Source organism: Barbus barbus, assembly GCF_936440315.1.
Source record: "Barbus barbus genome assembly, chromosome: 31".
Lineage (NCBI taxonomy): Eukaryota > Metazoa > Chordata > Actinopteri > Cypriniformes > Cyprinidae > Barbus > Barbus barbus.
Window position 1 is genome coordinate 11,800,115 of NC_136759.1, and position 24,331 is coordinate 11,824,445.

A 24,331-nucleotide genomic window follows, 5' to 3' on the forward strand; every position below is an offset into this window, starting at 1 on the left:
AATTAATTAATTAAATCCACACTTTTTAATAAATGTTTTCACTTATTTTATGTATTTATTATAACATCAATATCCACATCCGCTTAGCAGCTTATTGTTCAAATCACCATCTCATATGATTTTGCCATTTGCTTTTTTTGTCTTTTTAACAAAAACGTGGGCTTTCATGCTTGTGCGAAAACGTAAAAGAGCCGTGTCTCTTATGTGGCATTACAAAAACAACTGGTGGGGCCATTGAATTGACAGTGATTGGGACTCTAGCATAGAGCTTCTTCTGAGACGTAAGGCGTGATGGGGTCAGTGCAAAGGGTCACCCGGCGTACATTTCCAGAGGTGCTTTTGGCATGTTTATTGTTCCTGTTAAAATGACCACTGGAAATGCTTGGTCTTTTAATTCTCATGGGGAAGATTTGTCAGAGGTGGCACGAGCCTTAGTTTTGATAGGGTTGGTTTCCTTCTCACTCTGAGCTTCAGTAGACCTTAGAGAGGGCAATAGTAAACACAGCCAGCTCTTAAAAACATCTTATAGAAGCAGATAACCTGCCTGTAAAAAAAATTACTTAATCAAAAGCTGTAGTAACAGTCTGTCTGATTTAATAATGTAATATAAAATAATATAAAAGTTTGTGTTTAATAAATCCTAATAAAAAATGTATTTGTGTAATAAATTCTGGGTAATTTCTCAGTTCAAACTGATCTGCAAATAATTTGACATTAATTTGATTAATTAATTGGCACATCATTTAATTAATTATATTACAATTTAATATATATATATTTTTTTACTTGGGATATAGTACATGACTCATGGACTATTGTAAAGACATTTTTAGGTTTTTGTTCTTTTTAGGGCCTAATGGACATGTTCATTGTGAATTTGTTATGAAATCATTGTATGGAAAGAACTAAAAGAATATTTTTTGTGTTTCATGGAAGAAATAACTGTCTCTGAGGTTGGAACATCATGAGGGAGAATAATTACTGACAGAAATTTAATTTTTAAGTCTAATTTGATCTCTTGACTAAACTGCGCAGACATTTGTCAGCACATCAGTGTTTATTCAAATGCATTTTCAAACATTTATTTGAATGTCACATTCTCTGAAAGCACATCAAGTTGTTATTACGCCGAGTCCATTTTGATGTCCATTAACCCCTCTGTCTCTGCTTCTCCTCTCTGATATCCCCAATCTATCACTTTTCTCCGTACATGGTTTGATGCCTTAATCACCTCCAGCTGCGGAGGCCAGATGAAAGACAAGCACTCACAGTTATGGAGACATGAGAGAAAACGGGGAAACCGTACTCTATAGTCCCTCCACACGGTCCTCCTGGTGTCATTAGTCCTCTTTATGCTGAATTGGCCCTTCTGTGATCTTCTGCCAAAAATCTGCACCTTACCCCAGCCAAAAGTACCTGCTGCTACCCCTCCCCATCACCGTCAAGGCCAGAGATGAAAAGCTCGAAGCTGTGTTATTTTAGGGTGCTTTCACATCTGTAGTTCGGTTCATTTGGTCCGGACCAAAGGCAAAAAATTATACATTATAGCTATTTTTAGCTGTTTTGGTTCCTTTTCACACCACAGTTTGCTCTGGTCCGAACCAGCTGAAACGAACCAAAATGCAGTCACGTGACAACATCCGCTTCACTTGTTGGCTAGATGTGTCTTTGAACGCATTCCCTAAACTGCTTTTCGATTGGTCAGAAAGAGCGTGTGGGAAAATTCCAACGGTGCTCCCAGAAGTAAACAAAGACAGGAGTAAAATGCAGCAGACAGCACACTGCTATTTTGAGGCTCCGCACCTCCTCACAACCCCAAGTTTGTCCGCGACCTGCCATGCTAAACTGCAAACTGTCAACAAACACTTCCTCATCCTATAATGCACAGCTCAGCTGACTACGGCAGCTGGTTTAGTCCAAAAATGCGCAGTTCTTTTTGCGGTTGGGTCTGTTTAAGGTCGGATCGCGTTCTCACCACAAATGAACCGCTCCAGGGTTCGTTTGAAAGCGTACCGAGACCACCTCTTCAAGGAGGTCTCGGTACGCTTGTTTGGTCCGCTTTTGGTGCGCACCTGAGTGCAACTGCTGCTTTCTCACCTGCCCAAACGAACCGCACCAAGAGGGAAAACGAACTCTAGTGCGATTCAACCGAACTAAATGAGGCAGGTGAGAAAGCACCCTTAGAAACCAACACTTTTCAAAAGTTTTCCAACCCCAATATTTACATCCAAAACTCCGGCCTTTACACCATACCCGACATAAATTGTGGTCGACTACCAGAATACGAGTCTGCATCTGATAAAAACACGAAACATGACCAGTCCGTGTCAGTTGGTTCTTTCGACCTGAGACTTTTTGACACTCTCTGGACATTTCCTGATGATAGTGTTCTGGCAGACGGCTCGTACCGCAATGGAGCCCAACTTCCTTGCATGAAGAAATAATTAGAGTTTTCAGTGATCTTGACATGTATATGATGTTTTACAGGCATCCCATTATACTGCCGATCCCTTTTAATGGACATCTGGAGAGTGCCGCGTACTTCACAGATCTGGAGGAGTGCTCTGATGATGTCATGCCGATCCATTACTCAAAGGAAGGAAATATATACAAGTGATGTTTGCTAATACGAATCCACCATATTGCGTCCATTGACATCTTGTGCTGAGGTGTAACATTGCAGTAGATGCAGGTCACGGTGACCTTTGGAGTTACTGCCAGCCACTTGAAAGCGTCATAAAAAACTTCACTATGGAGTTAATGCATCTGGTATGTTTCATAACACGTGTCTGTGTTATGTTATTTGCTGTTTTTGCCCAAATGGACATCCATTGGTGATTTTTGAGCAATGCTTGGCAGTGAGTGAATGCAGTGAATCTGTTATGTTTTCTCAAGCTGTAAGCTATTTTGACAGCGGGGTAGCTTATTGGAAGATGTGATTGTCAGAAAAACAGTGATAAACAGCACTATTTAAAGGGATAGTTCTAAAAATGAAAACTCACCGTCATTCACTGTCATCTCATTTCAAACCCATAAGACTTTTTGGAACACAAAAGGATATAATTTAATGATTTTATGTGCATTAAGTACAGTGGCAGTGTAACCTCACCTCAATGATTAAAGCAATACATGTTCCAACTGGTTTTGCCTGAAACACAACCCAAAATGTAATGATTTATACTTTAATCATGATGACCACTATTAGCTCTTCTATTGTCTGTCGTCCAGTACATTTCAGTTCAGAGGTGGCAGGAATGCAACTTTTTCCCTGGAGAAGCAGGTGAACAATTCCATTCATCATTTAATCAGACATACATTAAATATTTCCTTTGATATTTCAGATATGTTTCAGAAGAAAGTGAGCCACATGGCTTTGGAAGTGTGAATAAATCATAGATAGATAGATAGCTTGGAGCAGTCGAATGGGGCATCTACCTATACATATCTATGGGTACAACATTGAACATGATGTTATTGTTTACATAGTCGTCACATGTGGGTGGCCACTCCATCATTTTCAAAAGTTTTAGTTTTGGTCCCTTTACACTGAAACGATACGTTTTAAACCTAAAATGGGGTCTGCAGTGTTTTCAAAAGTCTCCGTTTTCAAGTTTCGAAAATGCCAGAGTAGTATAAACGAATGGCGTAACTGTAGCAAAAGTTATGCGTTTTAAAACGAAAACGCACAAGTGTAAGCCTTTAGATATCCCTAAAAACATAGTTTTCATCAAAATGAATAAAACACTTCAACAAGTCACATGACTGAATAATTCACGATATTTGGTTGCTTTTAAACATGTTGCTATTAAATAGCCTGTCGCCCTGTAATAGCCTGTAATAACCTGTCGCTCCCAGTCATAAGGCATTTGCAATACTAGAAAAAGAATAAAATGTCATAACATTCTGTTTGGGTGTTCTAAACACCAAGTCATTCATTATATTTTATAAAAGAGCCACTGTGGTTTCCCTAGAGGCTACAACTTCCATTTACATTCCAATTTTGCACCAATCTGTGGTAATTTTGGGATGGAATTGTTGCAATATTTGTAAATTGTTTCTGTGATATTCAGATTTTTCACATAAAATAAATTTGCAACATGGATGAAAAAAAAAAAGAATGCTAACTGGTAGATTTGTTTTTGTAGTCTCGGTCTTAAACAAGCAAGACTGTGGCTGTAATGAGCCGAAAGGATATGCAGCTTTCACTCGGCCGCCAGTCAAGTGGGCCAGAAAGTAGTAGGAGGTATCCCGTTCCTCAGCTCTCTGAAGTCATGCCAAGAAGAAAAAGAAAGAGAGAGATCGCTCAATAAACAGCTGTAATAACTCATAGCATGTCCTTCAATATTTATCAGTCCATGTCTTTCTGTCCCCTTTCAGCAATGTCTGTCAGTCACACACATCTCTTTACACTTCCATCCATCTCTATTTTTACTCAATCCCTGCTTTCCTATTTGTATCTATCCATCAGTCATTGTTCGTGCATGTCCTCCTGTCGGTTTGGGAATCGTCCATCTGTGTGCTGTTTTTGTCTGTCTGAAGTCATATGATGTGAATGATGGCTTCAATAAAACGCTGTATTGAAATTATTGGGAGCATAGTATGTTTATGGTGTGCTTGGCTTTGTCTGTAAGTATCCTTCTGAGAAAAGAATGTGCTGTTTTCTGTTTGATCTCTTATCTTCCCCGCTATGGAATGAAATGAGATATAGCAACAGATTGAAAATATGAAAGCCATATTGTGGCTTAAACTGAGAGATTTTGATATTAACTCTAGATTTCAGACAGCAAACACCACTTTTAAACTAGATGCCTTGGTTGGTCAGTTTACCCCCAAATTTAAATCTTGTCATCATTTAATAATTTCAGTCTTACATTTAGAGAAATGTCTGTACTTTTTCCTCCATTAAAAAATAAATATTTTGGATCTGCTCTTTTAATTAATTTAATGTTTAAAGGCTTGTCTTTTTTCTAGTTGTTTTCAACTGTTTCCTGTTTGTCATTGATAGATTTGAAGTGCAGTGAATTGTACTGTACAGTGTTTAACTACACATGTATTTTATCACAATAAAGATTGTAAAATGCTGTGCTTGAATATTAGCCAGTGACTCAAATTTACTGGTGAATCGCTTTCTTTAATTCATTGAAAAGATTCATCCAAACAATCCAATTCTGTAAAATGAATCAGACCTCCCAATAAATAAATGACATGTTTTAAAAATTGGTTATGTATTTGGTTAATGTATAATGTTGTATAAGGTGCTTACTTTTTGTCAGTTTGTTAATCTGCTACATAGACAAAGATTGTATTTGTTTTAAAGTTAAGCCAAGTTTAATCAGTTATATTGTCAGGACTTTTGTCTGTTAGCATTGTTACTTTTTCTGTTTCCATCAAACTCTGTATTGGACTCATTATAGCTGTTAACTGCTTTTACGATACTTTTTTAAAATGCTTGTTGGTCCTTTTTTGTGGTTTGACAGTCTCAGACCCACACCACTTTCAGTGTACTGCAAATAGCTGCTATGAAATTTAGCTATTTTTATTTTTGAGTGAACTATTTCTTTAACTTTTGTTAGTTCCTGTATTGTGTTTTAGCCTTTTATAGATTCTCAACTAAACCACAGTTCCCATATGTGGAACTTGCTGCAAATTTGTGCAACATTTAAATAAAAACAGCTATTTCTTTCAGTAAAACTCTTGACAATAGCAGCAAAGAAGGCAAGATGTTTGAAACTGAGCTCTTTTACGTGAGATCACGCTGTTTCAGTTGGATCACTCTGTGGGTTGCTTGTTATTTAAGCAAAGTCACCACTGTACTCTCCCCATGTTATATTTGTATAAGAGGCGTCGTTCCAGATGACCCCAGTGCCAAGTTACACCAACTCGCTGTCTTGTACTGCTGTTATTTGGGGGTTTTGTCTGTGTTTGGCTGATGTAATCTTTGATTTTATGCTTATTGATGTCTTCACTGAGAAGATCAGTAGTACAGAACGGGCTTTGCAAAAGAGTATTTGTCTGACACACTCTGATTGGCTTGTTAGCAAGGTCACAAACTGTTCTGTCGACTACAGTGTTTGGTTTGGCTATGAAAGCTTCCTGATCAGATGGTTTGGTCTCGAATGCTGTAAGATGTTTTGTTTGAATATGAACGTGCCACAGAATTAAATGAAGCAGTTCTTCATGCTAAATGAGCTATATGTAGAAAATCTATGTATCCTGTACCATTGTTGGATGATCTTGAACTTAATTTGCATGTTCAAGAACAGAATAGTTTCACAGTCCTCTATCAATCACAAAACTAAGCAATTTTGTGATCAAATTACCAACTTACAGGTGACCTTGAGTCAGTGGTTTGTCGAAAGACATTTTACAGACATCCAAGTAAAAGTGGTGCATTTTCATTCCAAGGTGGTCAATTAGCAAATCGAAAACCTTCAATGTCATATACAGCAGTTCCTCTTGGGAAAGCATCAGTCAGGTCTCTCAGTTATACATTAGTCACTAAATGAGCTGTGTAGCCTTGAGAAAACCCAATGCAGTGAAACCATATCCATTGCATTAGCAAAAACTAACGAGAACTGGACAAGCTTATTCTTTCTCCCTGTTAATCTTATATTCGCTTACTTGAATGTTTCTTTTTCTCCCCCAAAAAAAGGAGTCTAGAGGAATGGTGGATGAACCACAAAACTCTACAAGTTTGCATTGGATTCCTTTGGCTTGTTTCTCAGCAACAGTTCGTCCAGCCAAAGTCTCGCTTGGCTCACTCAGGGCGGTTCGCATCTTTCGCTCGCACAAGGAGAGAGAGACGAGGGAACCGTTAGAGCTCCAGAATGTGTCCAACGTCCTCACTCTTGCCTCACTTTCACACCCTGAAAAGAAATTATGACATTTAAACCACACTTAACTTAAAGACCAAACCTCTGTTTGTTTGAGTATCCCAAGAGAGTAACATTGGCTCAACCAATGGTTTGGGGGTGGGACTATCGGTTTGTACAACCAATGTAAGACAGAGAAAATGTGTTTGAATGTTTGGAATTAACTTCAGAGGTGCAGAAATGACACATTTTAGCTTTTTTAAACAACTGTGATGTAGTGTTTATATCGTTTGAGACGAGTTAAGAAATGTATTGGGTGAAATTCAGTTTTTGAGGTCATCTAGCTCTTGTGTGCTGTTGGCGTGTCTGAGTCTACATGTCTTCGTGAGTTACGGTGAGGAAAAGCACAGAGGATTTAGCAGAGATTTCGAGAAAGCAGCACAAGCACACTTTGACCCACTTATGATTCAGTAAAGATTGAGATTCCACTAAACTTCTTATGAACTGTTGTTGTACTGGCAAAGGCAACCCAGTTCTTAAACAGTACATGCCCAAATCCCTCGGCTCCTGTGTGTGTGTGTGTGTGTGAACACGTATATGCCTGTTTTTGTGTTTGCATGCACTTTAGGTGCCCCTCAGGACCAAAAAAGACAATCATTTAATCAGTCATCATGATTACTGGCATCTCACCACATATTCAAACACACTCTCAAAATTATGAGCTTGGGTTTCTCCCCATTTTTGAGAAGCCACTTTATTTAAATCCTTTTTGTTGGTGAGATGGAAAAAGAAACTCAATCCCACTTCTGGTTTCAGTCTTCTACCTTTGAAGCTTTTACGTGCTTAATACCGATTGTTTCCCATCGACTTATTGCATGTACCTCACATATAGTCAACCTGACAGATGTTTTAAAGATGGCTTGTTGAGAACAGTAATAAATATATGATTTCTTATTGTGACCAACATGTTTCCTTTTCTGTTCAAACAGTGCTGTGACTGAGAGGAAATATAGTGCTGCTTTGGAGCTCTTTAGTTGGACTACATTGAGACCCACGAGTCCCCCCAGACGTTTCCCAGCTTTCTCTGTCCAAGCCAGGCTTTTATGGAAAATGGCTTTGTCCATGAAGCAGATCCTTGGTCAAACCGCCCCTTTCACGGTTTGTTACCTCAAGCTCTCACTGTTCAGGCCTCTGGCGTCCAACTTCTGTCAAGCTAGCATGAGGGGAATAAAGATAGGTAGTGTGGTGTTTATGAATATCGTGGCCCCCCTTGCTTGGTTGTAAAATATCAGAGTTTGCTTCAGGGGCTTGAATGGTTGAAAGGTGGAACATCTCTCCACTGTGGGCTGAGACTTCTTGACTTCATGATGATTATTTTTCCTACACTTGCTCCACGGCCTCTGCCAGAACCCAATCTCAGACTCGGATACCCTCTTCTCAATGTCATTAGGATCTGTTTGCACAGTTTCAGCCGTCATCCACTCCAGACGGCTCATGGCCGAAGTGTAATGTTGTTTAAGAGTTGGTAAATGTCAGCCGAAGCTGGATTTAATAAGAATAAGAAGCTGAATAGAAAGTAATTTCACTTTCCGTATTTGCGTGGAATGGCATTTCATTTTCTCCCAGATAGTCATCACCTCTATACAGGTCTCTTTCTGTCTTTCTCTCTCTCGTTTCATTTGTTTATCTCTCTGATGTTTTCTCTTGAGCTGTGCGCTGTGGCTGTGAAAGTCTTTATGTCTGCAAGCTGCCAGTAGCTTCCCTCCTTTTGGCTTGATTGATCAAACCCAAGTGTAGCAGAGGAGCTCTCCGTGTGCTCTCTTAGTTTATCGCAGTATATGTACCTGCCGCAGAGCACCAGAGCAACGTTTGATTGCCAAGGGCTGTGAACCAAGTTAGATAAATGTGTTCAGTGGTATTGGGTTTATTTGTGACAGGAAAGTGCTGAGTGTTGTTGGAATATAAAATGAAGAATATAAAAATTTAAATTCAAGCTAGAGCTGGAGGGCATGTTGAATATTCACAATATATGTGTACTATCTTTACATTTTTTAATATATACTTTTATAGATTTTTTTTTAAAATATTCAACATTGTATTACAATGCACATATTATTTAGACTTGTTTCCTGAAGATCAAATAACTTTGTTTCACAATCTCTCCTTGACTTGTGAAAGTAACAGCATTTTAATCAATGTTTTAATATGTAGTCTCATTTATATACTTAACTTAAATATTTAATATATAGTCTCATTTCAGTTTTAGCAGTGAAGTTTCTATTTCTTCTAATCAGTTCAAGCTGTTTTAATGAACTGGTTTTAAATTAACCTTAGTTTCAATCATACATTTCAATTTGTACCTAATTTTTTAAAATAAAAATATGTGTTGGTAAATATTGATTTTTATTTCCAAACTATTATCATATTGAAATATATAAATATAATTTATAAAAAATATATAAATATAATTTATTATTATTAATATATATTGAAAAAATATATATATTGTAAACACGCCATGATAATTTTTAAGTAGATTTATTTTATTTTACTTTACTTTTTAAAATTTGTAATTTATTTGGCAATAGTTTGTTTAAAAATTATTGTTTATATGAAACCATTGAAAAATATTATTTTGAATGATTTCAGGGCAAATGCATATTGCATATAAGTATTGATATCAGATGTTATGAAAAAAAGGCTTAAAATATTGAGATTTCATTTTTTCCCTCAGCCTAAAAGCCATGTACGGCTGGTTGGATATTAATTCTTACATAATTATTCCTATTCAGTATAAAGACAATTACTGTTTAACATAAAGGTCAAGACCTTTGATTAAATGCCATTGAAACTTGATCCCAAGCACTGAAAGTGTCTGGCTTCTCTCCTTAAACTTTTCGGGACATTTGGCTAAACATTAATCTAATGTGTTCTCTTCTCTTCCAGGTTACAGCTACTGATGCGGATGGTGGTTCTTTTGGCTCCATCTCCTACTCTCTGGGCTCTGGTCCAGGCAGTGTGACCCCGTCTCAGTTCAGCGTTGGCAAGCACAATGGACAGATCTGTACTACCACCAGCCTGGATCGTGACCAGGGACCAGCCAACTACGACTTCACCATCACAGCTGTGGATGGGGTGAGTGTCCAGTGATTCCCAGCAACCACATCCCTTAACAATTCAATTGTAACATCAACTGTGACTGGATTATTTTCAGAAGTGCAGCAAATAATGTATATTTAGGAAGCCAGTGAGGAAAAAATTGCCTGCATAGTAATTCTTCAGTAGTGGTTTAGCATCCTGTGCCCTAAGTAATACTTAAAAGCCAGGTGTCAAAGAAAGGAAATTTCAGGAGACACATTAAAGCACTCAAGGGCAGCTGGGCCCTAAAGAGCATCAGCTTGTAATATTTAATAAGTTGAGGCTTTTCCTGACATGCCATTTGCTCCATATGGGATGCCAGGCGGGCAAGATGTTTAGCAGCAAGAACCATATCCCACATGTACACTGTGCACTTGGCAGCTTGCAGTTCACTACAGGGAATATAATCAATCTATTTCCTCCCTAGAAGTAGCCTTTGAAATATTTCAGTGTTTCTTGCTAATTTTAATCCAAATGATTTGTCTAGTGTAGTTACTCTAGTCAACTGTGTTATGGTTCCTGTGTCTTAAGATTTTAAGGCTATGGAGTCAGCCTTCATCAGTTGACTGTATTATTATCTAGTTAGATTTTCTAGTATGTTCAGATCAGTTCAATCTTTAATGACCATTAAATAACATTTAATCTTGGCTGTGTTTTTCTAGGGCGGACTTAGTTCAGTGGCCTATGTGCGTGTGGACCTGATAGACATAAATGACAATCGACCAGCGTTCTATCCTCTGAACTATGCAGTGAGCCTGAGTACGCAGAGCACCCCAGGAACCTCTGTCCTGAAAGTGACTGCTCACGACCCAGATGCTGGAGAGAACGGCAGAGTGACATATCGTACTGTACCTGGAGGGAGCTCACCTTTCTTCACCCTCAACAAAGATACTGGTGAGACTATTAAAAGTACACATTAATTTTAGTCATTAATAGCTTGGATGTATTTTTAATTGGTGTGTATGTGTGACTAGCACTACCATTTAAAATTTTAAAGGTTGCTAGGTAACACTTTATTTTGATAGTCCATTTTAGACATTCTACTAATAATAAGTAACTTTGCAACTACATATCAACTAGCAGTCATTAGAGTATTAGTAGACTGTCTGCTTAATATCTTATAACACTTTATTTTGATGGGTCTACAACATACTACATACTGACTATGAGAAACTTTGTAAGTATATATCAACTTATTCTACTAACCTAACCTAACAACCTACTCAGAGAGTTAGTAGATATGTAGTTGCAAATTAAAGAGAATTACTTGACACCTAGTTGTAAAGTTACTTATAGTTGGTAGAAAGTCTAAAGTGGATTATCAAAATAAAGTCTAACCTAAAACGATTATTTTCTTTCCTTTTTTAATTGTACTGATTCCAAACTTGAATGGTAGTGTGTGTATAGGATGAAGAGGTATTGTGCTTTGTGTCTTGATGTATTCTGATACCTTTGTGGATAACTTAATTCTGATAACTTAATGAAAATATTTCTTCTGGGTGTGCATTTTCTCAGGAGTGATTTCACTGTCGCGCGCTCTACATGGAAAGGCAAACTCAGTCATTACTCTGTTGGTCTCAGCCCAAGATGGTGGGGGCCTTACTGCTCCAGTCAATGCCAGGGTCAACATCAGCATAGTGGCAGGACTGGTCGCCCCCCCTGTGTTTGAGCAAGCTCAGTACTTCTTCGTGGTCTCTGAGGATGCCTTGCGTGGAACGCAAGTTGGCGTTGTGCGGGCCAGCACTAAGAACGGTGGGTGAGCTAATCTCAGAGGTTTTTTATTCCCCCCTTTGGTCACAAATCCCTATTCAACATGTTAAAACACATAAACCAGATTTCAGTGTGTACCCACATTTATCAGTCACATTGGACTGTGTTCAAGTGTGCTGAAAGACGTCTTCAGGCTTTTTTCTCCATGGTGCACCACTTGTACAAATATGTATGGAACCACTGTACACACCTCATTTACAATCGACATTAATCATTGATTCTGTTTCACCGCTTAGTTTTTTAACAATTTGCTTTGGATATTTGAAGCACTAAATTCTGGTCTCATGTGTTGAAAAACAACTCTTTGTCCTGCACTGTGAAGTAATGGGTCTCTGGCCATTTGCCTCTTTCTACTCAGGTGTCTCGAAGGATATCTCCTACACTATTAGTTCTGGTGACCCCACGGGCTACTTCACTATTGATTCAGAGACTGGGGCTTTGAGAACGAGCTTACCTCTGGATCACGAGGCCCAACCCAGCTTGAGTCTGGAAGTCCAGGCGCACTGCGGTAACCCCCCGGCCTTTGGCCAGACTAGGGTACGAATTACAGTGTCTGACGTCAACGACAATGCGCCCATCTTCTTGCCCTCATCTTCTGAGTCACTGATTCTACCTGAAGACACCCGGATGGGTACAGTGGTGTATAAGGTCCAAGCAGAAGACCATGATTCTGGACCCAATGGTCTTCTGAGTTTTGACCTGTTCACCAGCGGTGCCCAGAGAGCCTTCAGCATTGATCGCAACAGCGGACAAATCCGCCTGATTGGCAGTTTGTCGTACGAGACCATGCCTCGCTATGACCTGCAGGTGATTGCTAAAGATAGCGGAGCACCTCAGTTAAGTTCTACCTTCACCCTGGTCATCCACGTGCAAGCAGAGAACGGCCAAGGCCCTGTGTTCGATAGTCTCACGTACCGAGTAGAACTGAAGGAAAGCACACCTCTCAACACTCGCTTCCTGCAGGTACGAGCTGTAAACCGAGACGGCGGCATCACCCCTGGGCCGCCATCTACGTCTTCCGCTCCACTAGCCTACCACCTGCACCCAGACGGTGACGCTGCAGGGTTTGGCATTGTGTCTGACAGCGGCTGGCTGTTCGTGAAAAGTGCCCTGGACAGAGAAGCCAAGGAGATGTACCTGCTCACTGTACTGGCCACATCAGGCAACAGACAGCTGAAGAAGACGGGTAGCGCTACAGTGCGTGTGTCAGTGATGGATGAAAATGACAACACCCCTCGGTTTACCCAAGAGAGAGCGTTTCTGGCAGTCCGTGAGAACCTGCCGGCAGGCACTGGCTTTGGCCGGGTGTCTGCCAGTGATCGGGATGCTGGTCTCAACGGTCGGCTGAGCTACCGCCTGCTCCATCTGGATCGCCACTTCCAGATCAACTCCCACACAGGTGAGCTTCAAATATGGCAGACAGTCTAACAGACCAAAATGATTCAGAATGACAAGATCAGCTTGGCACCTTGACAATTATAGTGGTATTATGTTTGTATGTATAGAGGGATGTTCAAAACTATGCATTTTGAAAATTGACTAGTTGGTGAGTTGTTATGACTCAGAATGACAAGATTAGCTTGGCGCCTAGACAAGTCTAGCGGTATTGTCTTTGTCTGTGTAGAGTAGGGATGTGCAAAACTATGTATTTTGAGAATTGATTAGTTGGTGAGTTGTTATGAATTAGTCAGCTAGTGGAAGCACTATATTATTTGACTGGTTTCATGTCATGTTCATTAAATGTCTTATTGCTAAGATATTTAGCACATTAATAGGCTAAGTAACCATAAACAAGCTTTTATAGTTCTTACAAAAAAAGGCAAATAATTTGAAGTTTGAGGGTAATTGTATTCATTTTGATGGATATGAATTTGTGAATTTAAATTTAGAGGAAAAATTCCAAATAGATTTTTATTGTGCTCATATTCTGAAATGTACTTATTGCTAACATGACGGATTGTCAACAAATAAATAGGCTAAATAACTATAACCAAGCTTTCACACTCCTCACAAAAATGTGGAACATTGCTCAAAATTTGTGGTGAATTTGTGAATTTTGTGTAGCAGCTTTAGTTTCCGTTTTAGTGTGCTGATAGTCTGACAGTTACTGATTGTTAGCATGCTATTGCTAACTGACTGATATTCAAAATGCTAAATACTGTAACTATAACCAAACTTTCAGTCCTCACTAAAAATAGAGCATATTACTCAAATAAAGGAATTTGAAGTCTGATTTTGATGGAGGTAAATTTTTGAATGTGCATGTAGAGTAACATCTTTTCTGACAAAGAGAGATTTGTCATGCTGATAGTCTGACAGTTGCTGATTGTTAGCATACAAACTGACAGATATTCAACAAATGGGTAAAATAATTACTATAACCTTTAATTTCAAAAAGCTATCCCAGTCCTCACAAAAACAATGTTATTCTGGCTTCTTGTTAGTATGCTCTCTTATAAGTTTTGACAAGAAAACATGAAAATCTGCCATTTTTAAAAACTTTAGAAATGTAAATATGCAAATTAGTCATCCTCAGTGAACCTGTATTCCGTTGTCGAATGACTATTTGGCTGTTCTGACCCAACCCTAATGTGGAGCTGTTGAACATACTAGCCATCACACACAGCTCCAGACTTCTCGCACCATGCTAACTGTGGGGGTTCCTCTTGGTGAAGTCAGGATGTACCATCTGTGCCTTCTGCCACAGATGAAATAGTGCAATAAAATAGTTTGTCTTACTCTCTCTCTCTCTCTCTCTGTGTGTGTGTTTTTCCCATCTGTTCTGTTCTTTTAAAGGTGAGATAAGCACAAAACTTTCCCTCGACCGTGAACTTCAGTCCAGCTACCAGCTCATGGTGGTGGCTCAGGATGGAGGGACCCCTCCACGCAGCGCTACAGGCACTGCTTTCATCACGGTTCTGGATGAGAATGATAATGCGCCCTCCTTCAGCCATGCTGGAAAAGAGCTTTTGCTGCAGGTATGAGATATAATATTAGCTTCATAAACCTCAAAGCTATGTCTTCCAGAGGAGAAAGACTGTACAATTTAAATGCGTACTACAGATTAAGTCTTTTCAAATAGAAAACAGTTAAATTGTAATTAATATTTCACAATATTGCTGTTTTAATGTATTTTTGATCAAATAAATGCAGCCTGGGTGAGCGTAAGAAACTTCTTTCAAAAACCATTAAAATGCTTACAAAACTAAAATTTCTACAAAGATTTGACAGAGAAAAAATGATACAGATTTCATAAACAGAAGTGAGCTGTATTGAGAAAAATGCTAACTGAAATCTCTGTACAGGCATTAGAAGGTCAGCCATCTGGATTTCTTCTGGGAACCATTCATGCAAAAGACCCTGATGAAGGAGAAAATGGAACTATTTTCTACTCCATGTCTGGTAAGAAAGATGCATTGAATCAAAACATGTTGTTTTGATGTCTTACAGTGTGTCGAAACCAGATGCAAAGCATATTGTCTGTCTACAATGAACAGGAAACTTCTGATTTAATAAAAAAATATAAGATTTAGTTTGTTGTTAGGCCTGCACTGATATTGATACTAAAAATGTATGCTGGTACCAAAAATGTATTATACCTGACCCATGCCATAATATTCTGCTATTCATCACAGCTCAGACAGCATGATGTGAAGTGTAGAAGGTAATGTGTTGACGTGTGAGATCATTAAATGTGTTTTGTAACACATTTACTGAATTTGACATAACTATTTCATTCTGTAATTTATCTGTAAATCAAATCCAGATGGGATCAAAACTGAAGTCATGCACACTTTCTACAGTAGAAATATAGTCAGTCCAATCATTCTTTATCACGCTGATGCACACAAACCTGACCCGTCCCATCCTGTCTTTGCTGTAGGTCCCAGAGCTGAACGATTCACACTTAACCCAAACACCGGAGAGCTGCGCTCCTCTTCCACTTTGAGCCATTCGGAGCGTCCTGAGTATAATTTCATCGTTCTGGCCTCGGACCGAGGTTCACCCGCTCAGAGCTCCACCATAACATTGAAAATTCAGGTCAGATGAAATGGGGACTAAGTTGAGATACACCTGGTCTGTTAACCATTCTAAATCATGCAAATTAAATCCACTGGATGACAGATGGATTAAACATCTGAGCAGTACACGCCTTCAGCCTTTCTGGACCCTCATTCTTTGGCAGGTTTCCTGACAAATTTCCTAACAATGTATATTGTGCCTTGATTAGTTATGGCTATAAACCTTCAAAAATAGAAGTTAACGTCATATCAGAGATTGGCTTCGTCGTAAGTTAAAAATAACACCTTCCACCACATGGATGTACTCATCACCTTTTCATAATATGCAAAATTATTTAATACTATTGTATGAAAATATGAACTTGTAAATTATCCTCTACAGGAATGGATCCGTTTACATCCGCTTTCAGGTTAAACATCATGCAAAGGAAATATGAAATGATCTTGTTGGCCTAATCAAGGCTTACATTCTTGCATTGCAAATTTCCATAGCCAACTCATCTCTTGTAGTCCAAGTCGTGTAACCTTCCCCATGCAATACTGGGAAAAATACTCTCAGCTGGCTAATTTTAGGTGCTCAAAGATGAATGTCTTAACCTAGACTTTTTTTTCTCCATTTTTTTCCGTTGTTGTCTGCAACATTTTAAGCGTGGTATTACGGTGTAAAACACTCAAAGTAGGAGTGACCGACTCCCAGCTGCACCGATACAAGTGCCAGCTGTGCTTTCTGCTATGCTGCATCAAAGTCTCATAATACAGTTCAGTAGCCCTTTGAAGAACAGAAAACTCCTTGTGAAATACCCCAGTGATCAAATTAATATTTCTCGAACGAGTCAACGGAGTGGAAACGGACACAACGGACAGCAACAGTAGTAAATTCCAGCATGCAAATGCCTGGAAAACACATTTATCCTTTATAACCATTCAATATTGTTATGTATGTGCCAAGACAAATAATAAAGTTCATAAATGATATCTAATTAGAATAAAAGAGCTTTCAGAAATCAATAGTTTGACTCAAAAGCAGCTGTGTGAAAAAAGTAGATCTTTTGTTGGAACGTGCTTTGACATGTCATTTACAGCATAATGTGGGATTAATTACCCCTCTGTCCTATTATGTTTCATTAGAAGACTTGGCCTCGAGAATCTCGTTACTGCCAATATACTAATCACACTGGTGCATAACGATGATTTAGTCATAGTAAAAAAAAAAAAAACGTTTTTCATGTATTGTAGTGCATACTTTTGTTTTCAAACTTGTTTGAGTTCTAACGCATAGGTTTTGAGGTTTAGTGTCTCGCATGTGCTGTGTTTGTATATGTGTCTTGCCTTATCTAAATGTTTGTTTCCATCTCTCTTTCTGTGCATGCACACACATACACAGTCTCTCATAACTATCAAAACAATGTCTCATCTGCTTAGAGAAACTGCAGGCTTCCATATAAGGAAGCAAGGTTATTTTGCTTTGAAGTGTTTGAGTCATCTATGAGGATCTGTATTTTTATTGAGAATATTTGCCCATTTGAATGTTCTAACAGTTTCCTATTATGATTATGTTTACTTTAATCCAGTATTATTTTTCCTGGCAGTCATAGACCCATCACATTAACTCTGATTAATGCTTGCAGGTTTGTTGTTTGAGCTTGTAAAAGGCCCAAAAAAGTTTTGTTTTTCATTCCCTGTAAATTGTGAGCTGCAGTATGTTTCTGTTTTGTTGGATTTCATTAACAGTCATGTAGCAGGATTGCAGTTTAAAAATGGGTTACAAGTTTGTTCTGATATGTATCTTAAAATTAATTCAAAACAAATCAAATAATAAAATGAAAAACTAATTGAAGACTAGTATTTTATAGTAATAAAAATAATATAGGACATTTTTGTTTAATTTCATACAATAAATATGAACAAAATTATGTAAAGTAAAAGAAAATGTGTGTGTGTGTGTCTGTGTGTATGGTTTTTGTTTTAATTTCAATTAACAGTAACAAGTCTGTTTAGATCCCATGTAAAATCTAGGTCTTGAAGAAAAAAGTCATTGTACAAAAATATAGTACACAAATCTGGCTTTTATTGACTTATCAAAACCACATGGGACTAACATGATGCAAAACTTACAAAAAGCTGAATAGGAATTCTTAATTTCTTTTAAACCTGTAAAGCATGAGTTTAATGCAATGAAAAATATACAGTATAATACCAATATTTACATTCCTATTGTCTAACATTTAGCCGTGCTTTGCATTCATCATTTCAGTTTCTAAATCTAATACATAAATGTCTTTCTTTACAGGTTTTAAGTTCAAATAAAGGATCACCCACCACTAACTCCCAACCAATAACTTTGAATTCAGTGGAAGGAGCTAAACCTGGCTCAATCGTGGGGTCTGTTCGTTCACCTGATTCTCAGACTCTTCCTGAAGAAGGCCAGGTCACGTACACTGTGGTGGGAGGCACCGACTGTGATGGCACCTTTGTGGTAGACCGCCAGACGGGTGACGTTTACCTAGCCCGTGAGCTTGACTTCGAAAAAGCTCCTCGATACACTCTCCAGATTGAGGTTGATGACTTCTCCATGCCTCTCCCTAAAAGTCACTTTGTTACATTGATAATCGATGTCCAGGACAGCAACGATCATGCTCCCGAATTTCCTGAAGACCCCATTATCATAGTCGTCCCTGAGAACACAGATCCTGGATCATCTATCTACACCTTCCAGGCCATTGATAAAGACGGAAGCGGACCCAACAGTGAAGTGCACTACTCCATCCTGCAGCAGTGGCCAAACGTTCCAGATCTCCTTTTCCTGGATCCAACCACAGGAGTTCTTTCTCTGGGAATGATGTTGGATCATGAGAGGACCTCTTCACTACTCTTGGTGGTTCAGGCAATGGATTCGGCCCCCGATGTCAGTCAGCGGCGCCGTGGGACGGTCACAGCCCGCATATTTGTCACTGATGTGAATGATAACGACCCTGTGTTTATCTCACCTTCTGTGGTGAGTGTGATGGAGGACCAGCCTGTGGGCTTTGTCGTGGTCTATGTCATGGCTGTAGATGCAGACCAGGGAGAGAACGGACGTGTGACGTATCGTATCCAGAGCAGCAACACTGGAGGAAAGTTCAGCCTTAACCCAGATACAGGTAAACCAATCAACTCCATCTGAATGAAATACACGGTGTTCACTATATATTTATGCTCTAAAGTTGATAATAAAAAAATACTTTTTTTTAATGGAAGCCCCAATATAAAGCTATTTGACAAAATGTACACTACCAATGAAAAGTTTGTGGTCAGTAAAATTTCCAAGGCACCAAGGCTGCATCTATTTGATCGAAAATAGAGTAAAAAGTAGTAGTATTCTGAAATGTTATTAACATTTTTAGTAATTGTTTTTCATTTCAAAATATTGAGAATGGCAATTTCTGCGATGGCAAAGCTAATACTCCAGTCTTTAGTGTTACTTTGTCCTTCAGAAAATCATTTTAATATGCTTATTTGGTGCTCAAGAAGCATTTCTTATTATTATCAATGTTGAAAATATTTGTGCTGCTTAATATTTTTGTGTAATTTTTTTTTCAGGATTCTTTGATGATTAGAATGTAAAAAGAACTGCATTTATTTGAAATTTAAATCCTCTGTAAACAAGGGATTGAAATTAACCTCTTTCAAAAAAAGAAAATTAATTCAAATTACTTTCTTTCAAAAAAACGAAATGTTCCTGACCCCAAATTTTGAGCGGCGGTGTATATTTACATTTATTCCACAAGGCAAAGCAACGGATTTTAAACACGTTGTTTTCAAATACAGTGATTTTTCTCTCTTATTTTATAAGATTATGCTACACATCATACAGATTGTATGAGGAGGTTATGTAAAATTGAGAAGGGTAAGCACAACTGCAGTTCAAGCGTATTTTTGCGTCTTGTTTAGCTTTTGAAACCTTGTTTTTTGATGCGTCGTGAATTTTGAGTGATTTTAAAAATACTATGGCCAATTACTCAAAACACCAGTTACATCAGGACATGCAACAGCAGTAGCAAACTTCTTATGATTAAACTGATGTGCGACCAGGACATTAAGCGATTAGTTAAAATTCTATCATTTCCTCACCCTCATGTCATTCCAGATCCTTATGACTTCCTTTTTTTCTGTGGAAGATTGCATTGCATGGAAAATGCGGCATCATTTTGATTCTGAATTTCTGCTTGACTCGCATCTTTCCTCTCCTCCCAAGTGGCAATTCTCTAAATGCCCTTTAGTTCTCTTAATCCTAAAAACCGCCAGCTCAGCATCTCATCCATTCCCAGATATTCTGCCCTGTGCTGTGAGTTCGGAACAGTTTCTCTCATCTGTGTGTGTGTTTTTGCATTAGTACATCATGACATAAAGCAGGAGTGTAAGACAGTACACACTACTCAGCTGGTAGCTATTTACAGCATGTTCTACCATTAACAGATTGTGTTTCTCTGTTCCGGCGTGCATTATTGTGGACCTTGATATGCTTCTGGACACCACACTTAACCAGAATTTATTAGAATATGGAGCTAGACCATACCAAATTTTTGTAATCCTACAGGTTTTGTATGACAGGGCTAAGAAAATGATAATTTTAGGTGGTCTGTCTCTTTAAAATAACATTTGTCTGCTTTATAAATGACAAACCGATCTCACAAACTCTCACTTGCTTGGGAAACTCATTATAAATGCCTTCAACTATTAATATGAGAATAGAAAAGCAAAGCATCTTCTTTCTTCCTCTTGGTTTCCCCTTACGTTATCGGAGCATGATTGGTGAGGAGTCAAATTGTCTGAAAATATTCAAGCTTGTAATTCTAACCAGATTAAGACCTCAGAGGCATGTTAGCTCAGCGTTATGGAGATAGAAGAGAGGGAAAAATAAGTCGAAACAGAATGAAAACACCCTCTAGTGTCTCAGTTCCCATCATGCCTTTACAGCCTGCTTTGAATCATTGCGTCTGGTTCTTTAAAAGCATGAAATTGAGATTGGATCAATAGGAGCGCCACTCGCTTGTGGTAGGCTAACGACAGGGGTGCTGGCACCCCCAAATTTGAGCAGGGCACGGCAGGCCGGGCCGTTGCGTGTCTAGAGTGCTTGTTTATGCGCTCTTTCTGTTTGCTGTGGTAAAAACTCATAAACTGCAGCCAGATAGTTGAGTTGTTACAGTGGCTCAGTGAGTGTTCAGGTAGGGAGGGCTTTGCATGGGGAAAAAAGTCATTTTTGAATACGTTGCATGACTTCCACTCATTTTTAACACAACAGTAAGGCGTCAACTCTTCGTGCTGTGATGTTGCTTATGCAAGATCAAAGTGTGCTACAAGATGGAAATCATTCACCGTGCGAGCGTGTGAATGAGGCTTTGCTCAAGTGCGAGTGGTTTTTGCTTTAAACAATTTACATCATGGCTTCATTATTGTGTAATTGTTTAAATGCAGTTCAGCAGGCGATCGCTCAAAATAAATACCAGACACTATGCTTATTACATTCATCATGTGGTAGCCTAACACTTTTGCTTATTTCCCCTGTAGGGTCTTTGTCTATTCTTAGACCAATTAACCGTGAAGAGCAAGACCTCTACAACCTGACCATAGTGGCAGAAGATCACGGTTTACAACAACACAGCAGCTCCCAGTTACTGTCAATCCAGGTGATTGACGTAAACGATGAGGCGCCATACTTTGAGGAAAGTGAATATGAAGCTTTTATTGCAGAGAACCAGCCTCCAGGAACTACTGTGCTTGTGGTTTCAGCTTCTGATTTGGACCAAGGTAAAATGCACTCCTATTTATAGCTAACATATAAACTATATAAGTTATGTTGCATAAGGACCGCTAGTGGTGTATTTTAAATATTTATGAAGCTCATTTTATTAGTTTGAAATTATAGTAAGTAATATTTATTTGTGTTAATTAATATAATTAATTTAATTTTAATTAAAAATAATTGATTATATTTATTTAATTCTATTTAATTTAATTATAAATATTATCATTTCATTTAGAAAATAAAAAAAATCAGTGGGGTTGACTAAAGTGTTGTTGATCCACTGTTTATAAACATCATTTTAGTGTCATTTTAGTATTAATTCTTAATATTGTTTTTAGTTGTGATGTCAAACGATTAATCACGATTAATCGCATCCAAAATAAAAGTTTTTGTTTAAATAATATGTGTACTGTGTTTATTTATTATGTATATATAAATACACATGCATACAGTATATATTTTGAAAATATTTACATGTATATGCGTTTATATATTTATATTGTTATATTTTATATTATATATAAATATATATAATATTTAAACAACATATTTTTCTTAGATATATACATGCATGTGTTGTATTTATATATATATAATAAATATACACAATACACACTCATATATTATGTAAACAAAAAACTTTATTTAGGATGCGATTAATTGTGATTAATTGTTTTACAGCACAAATTTTTAGTAATATCTACTCTCTGTATTTGTTAATATTTTGAAATAGATTTCGGTTTAATTTTTGTTTGTTTTAATGTTTTGTTTTGTGCTTTTGTCATTTTTGTTCTTTTTTATAATTCTATTTAGCTTTGTTTTATTTCAGTTTAGTTTTAGCAGTTTTAGTAACTCAAGTTAGTTAGCAAGGCAACTTTTGTCAATTTTTCTTCTAATATTTGTTTTATTTTAGCTTTATTTCAGTTAACAGAAACTATTTTTATTAGTTGCATTTTTAGTTAACAATAACAACACTACTATATATGCATGTAGACTACGTCATGAGTGCCACATTTATAAGATGCCGTATCAAATGTAAAAGTAGTTCAACAAAACATCTTGCTATGTAGCTGATTCCAAGCAAGAACACGTTTTGTACAAATGTCTCCTTTACTTATTTTGTGCAACGTGCTCTCTGTAAATGTGGTTTGGCAAGGTACACATTAGCTGTGGGCTTGAAGTTGGTACTTTAATCTTGAATTGGTCTGATGGTTGGAAAATCCTGTGTGGAATGTACATGTGTCAGGAGCAAGATTAATTACGTTATGTTCTTTATTTAATTAATCACACTAAATTAACAGTAAATTGTCAGCCCTAATAATTTTGTTTACATTCTTCTGTATCTCAGCCACACAATGGCTCATATATACTTGATGATGTGATACTAAACGGTACTGTATGTGAACGCACGCATTGAGTGAGAAGAGTTGATTTCCACCTTCTGAGGTTGGCAACGGTCACACCGTCCTCTTTAAAAGTGCCTTTTAATGTTTGTCTAACATTTCTCTGAAAACGCTGGATACCACAGCCAAACCCATCACAATTAAAAGTGTGTGGTTTTAATTGGTGCCAGGCCAGGGGGGTTGTGGAAGGGGAGCGCGGCATTCTCTTGGACTTACTCAGGGGCAAATAAAACAGAAGGATCATAAACTTTCTCTCCATGAACAATTAGCGAGGTAAACAGGTGACACTCTGCCAGATTGCTCGCCTTTTGCACGCGATCTGCCATCCAAGGACCAGGGGGAGGGCGATTGAGAACAACTGCTTAGACAGCGATATTAACTACAAGCAAATAAAAGCAGGGTGTGCCACGTGTTTAGCCATTCCGTGAGAAAAGTCCATTGTGCAAAGGGAACACAGCCTCTTAAGAATGATGGGCTTTTCACAGACGTGATATTTTGGACTTGTATTCAAGGAAACTGTGTAGATTCATCTCTTATAATGTCTTTATCCTTTTTTTCTTAGGGACTAATGGAATTGTGACATACGGAAGTATTGTAGGAGATGATTTCAGTATTCATCCGGTGACAGGAGTCATAACAACCACCAAGGCTTTGGACAGGGAAGCCCAAGGGGTTTATGCTCTGACAGGTACTTCAGATAAAGCACAGTTGCTTAATTGCAACAGAGAATGATATGCTTTTAAGAGCATAGATTGAAATTTTGTGTTTTTGCCAATGTCATGTCACGGTTGGGCACGCATTTGTTTAGCCAGTTTATAACCTCTCTCTCATAAACAGTTTATGCCAGAGATGGTGGTTCTCCGCCCAGTTTTGCCAAGACCACAGTGCGCGTCACAGTGCTGGATGAGAATGACAATAGACCGGCTTTTGGGAGAGTGTACTATAGTCTGGAGGTACCTGAGAACCAGGAGCCTGTGACGCTTTTCACCATTAGAGCCACAGATCAAGACTCCGGGGACAGTGGGCTGGTGCACTACAAAATCACTGGTATTAATGCCATGAGCAGTACTTATGTTGTTGTAGTATATGTTAATTATTATTATATATTGTATACAAACAACTAATTGTTCACATATGTTTAGCACATGCCTAAAGTAATTTTCAGTTTTATAGATAGCCATTAATCCTTCCCCCATTGTAGCAACATTTGGTACAACCTCATCAGAACTCATTATTTCTATTTTAATATATCTTACATTGCAATTTATTCATATAATGGCAAAGATTAATTTATTAGCAGCCGTTACTCCAGTCTTTGGTGTCACATGATCCTTCCGAAATCATTCTGATATGCTGATTTGGCAATAAGAAACATAAATAATAAGAAACATTTCCTATTAT

At 38.1% G+C, this 24,331-nt stretch overlaps 1 protein-coding gene across 1 annotated transcript in view; it reads left to right on the top strand.

The window, feature by feature from the left end:
* The window catches only part of LOC306851655 (protocadherin-16-like), a gene marked incomplete at its 5' end in the record, with an annotated part of 100,185 nt that overhangs the window by 63,706 nt on the left and 12,148 nt on the right, over positions 1 to 24,331 (top strand). Inside the window, 11 exons of the mRNA XM_079388061.1 lie at positions 9,759 to 9,947; positions 10,613 to 10,844; positions 11,466 to 11,702; positions 12,079 to 13,119; positions 14,517 to 14,698; positions 15,026 to 15,122; positions 15,604 to 15,761; positions 18,033 to 18,882; positions 21,290 to 21,529; positions 23,493 to 23,618; positions 23,768 to 23,977. Of these exons, the coding sequence (XP_079244187.1) occupies positions 9,759 to 9,947; positions 10,613 to 10,844; positions 11,466 to 11,702; positions 12,079 to 13,119; positions 14,517 to 14,698; positions 15,026 to 15,122; positions 15,604 to 15,761; positions 18,033 to 18,882; positions 21,290 to 21,529; positions 23,493 to 23,618; positions 23,768 to 23,977 (3,562 nt within the window). The remainder of the gene's footprint in view (positions 1 to 9,758; positions 9,948 to 10,612; positions 10,845 to 11,465; positions 11,703 to 12,078; positions 13,120 to 14,516; positions 14,699 to 15,025; positions 15,123 to 15,603; positions 15,762 to 18,032; positions 18,883 to 21,289; positions 21,530 to 23,492; positions 23,619 to 23,767; positions 23,978 to 24,331) is intronic.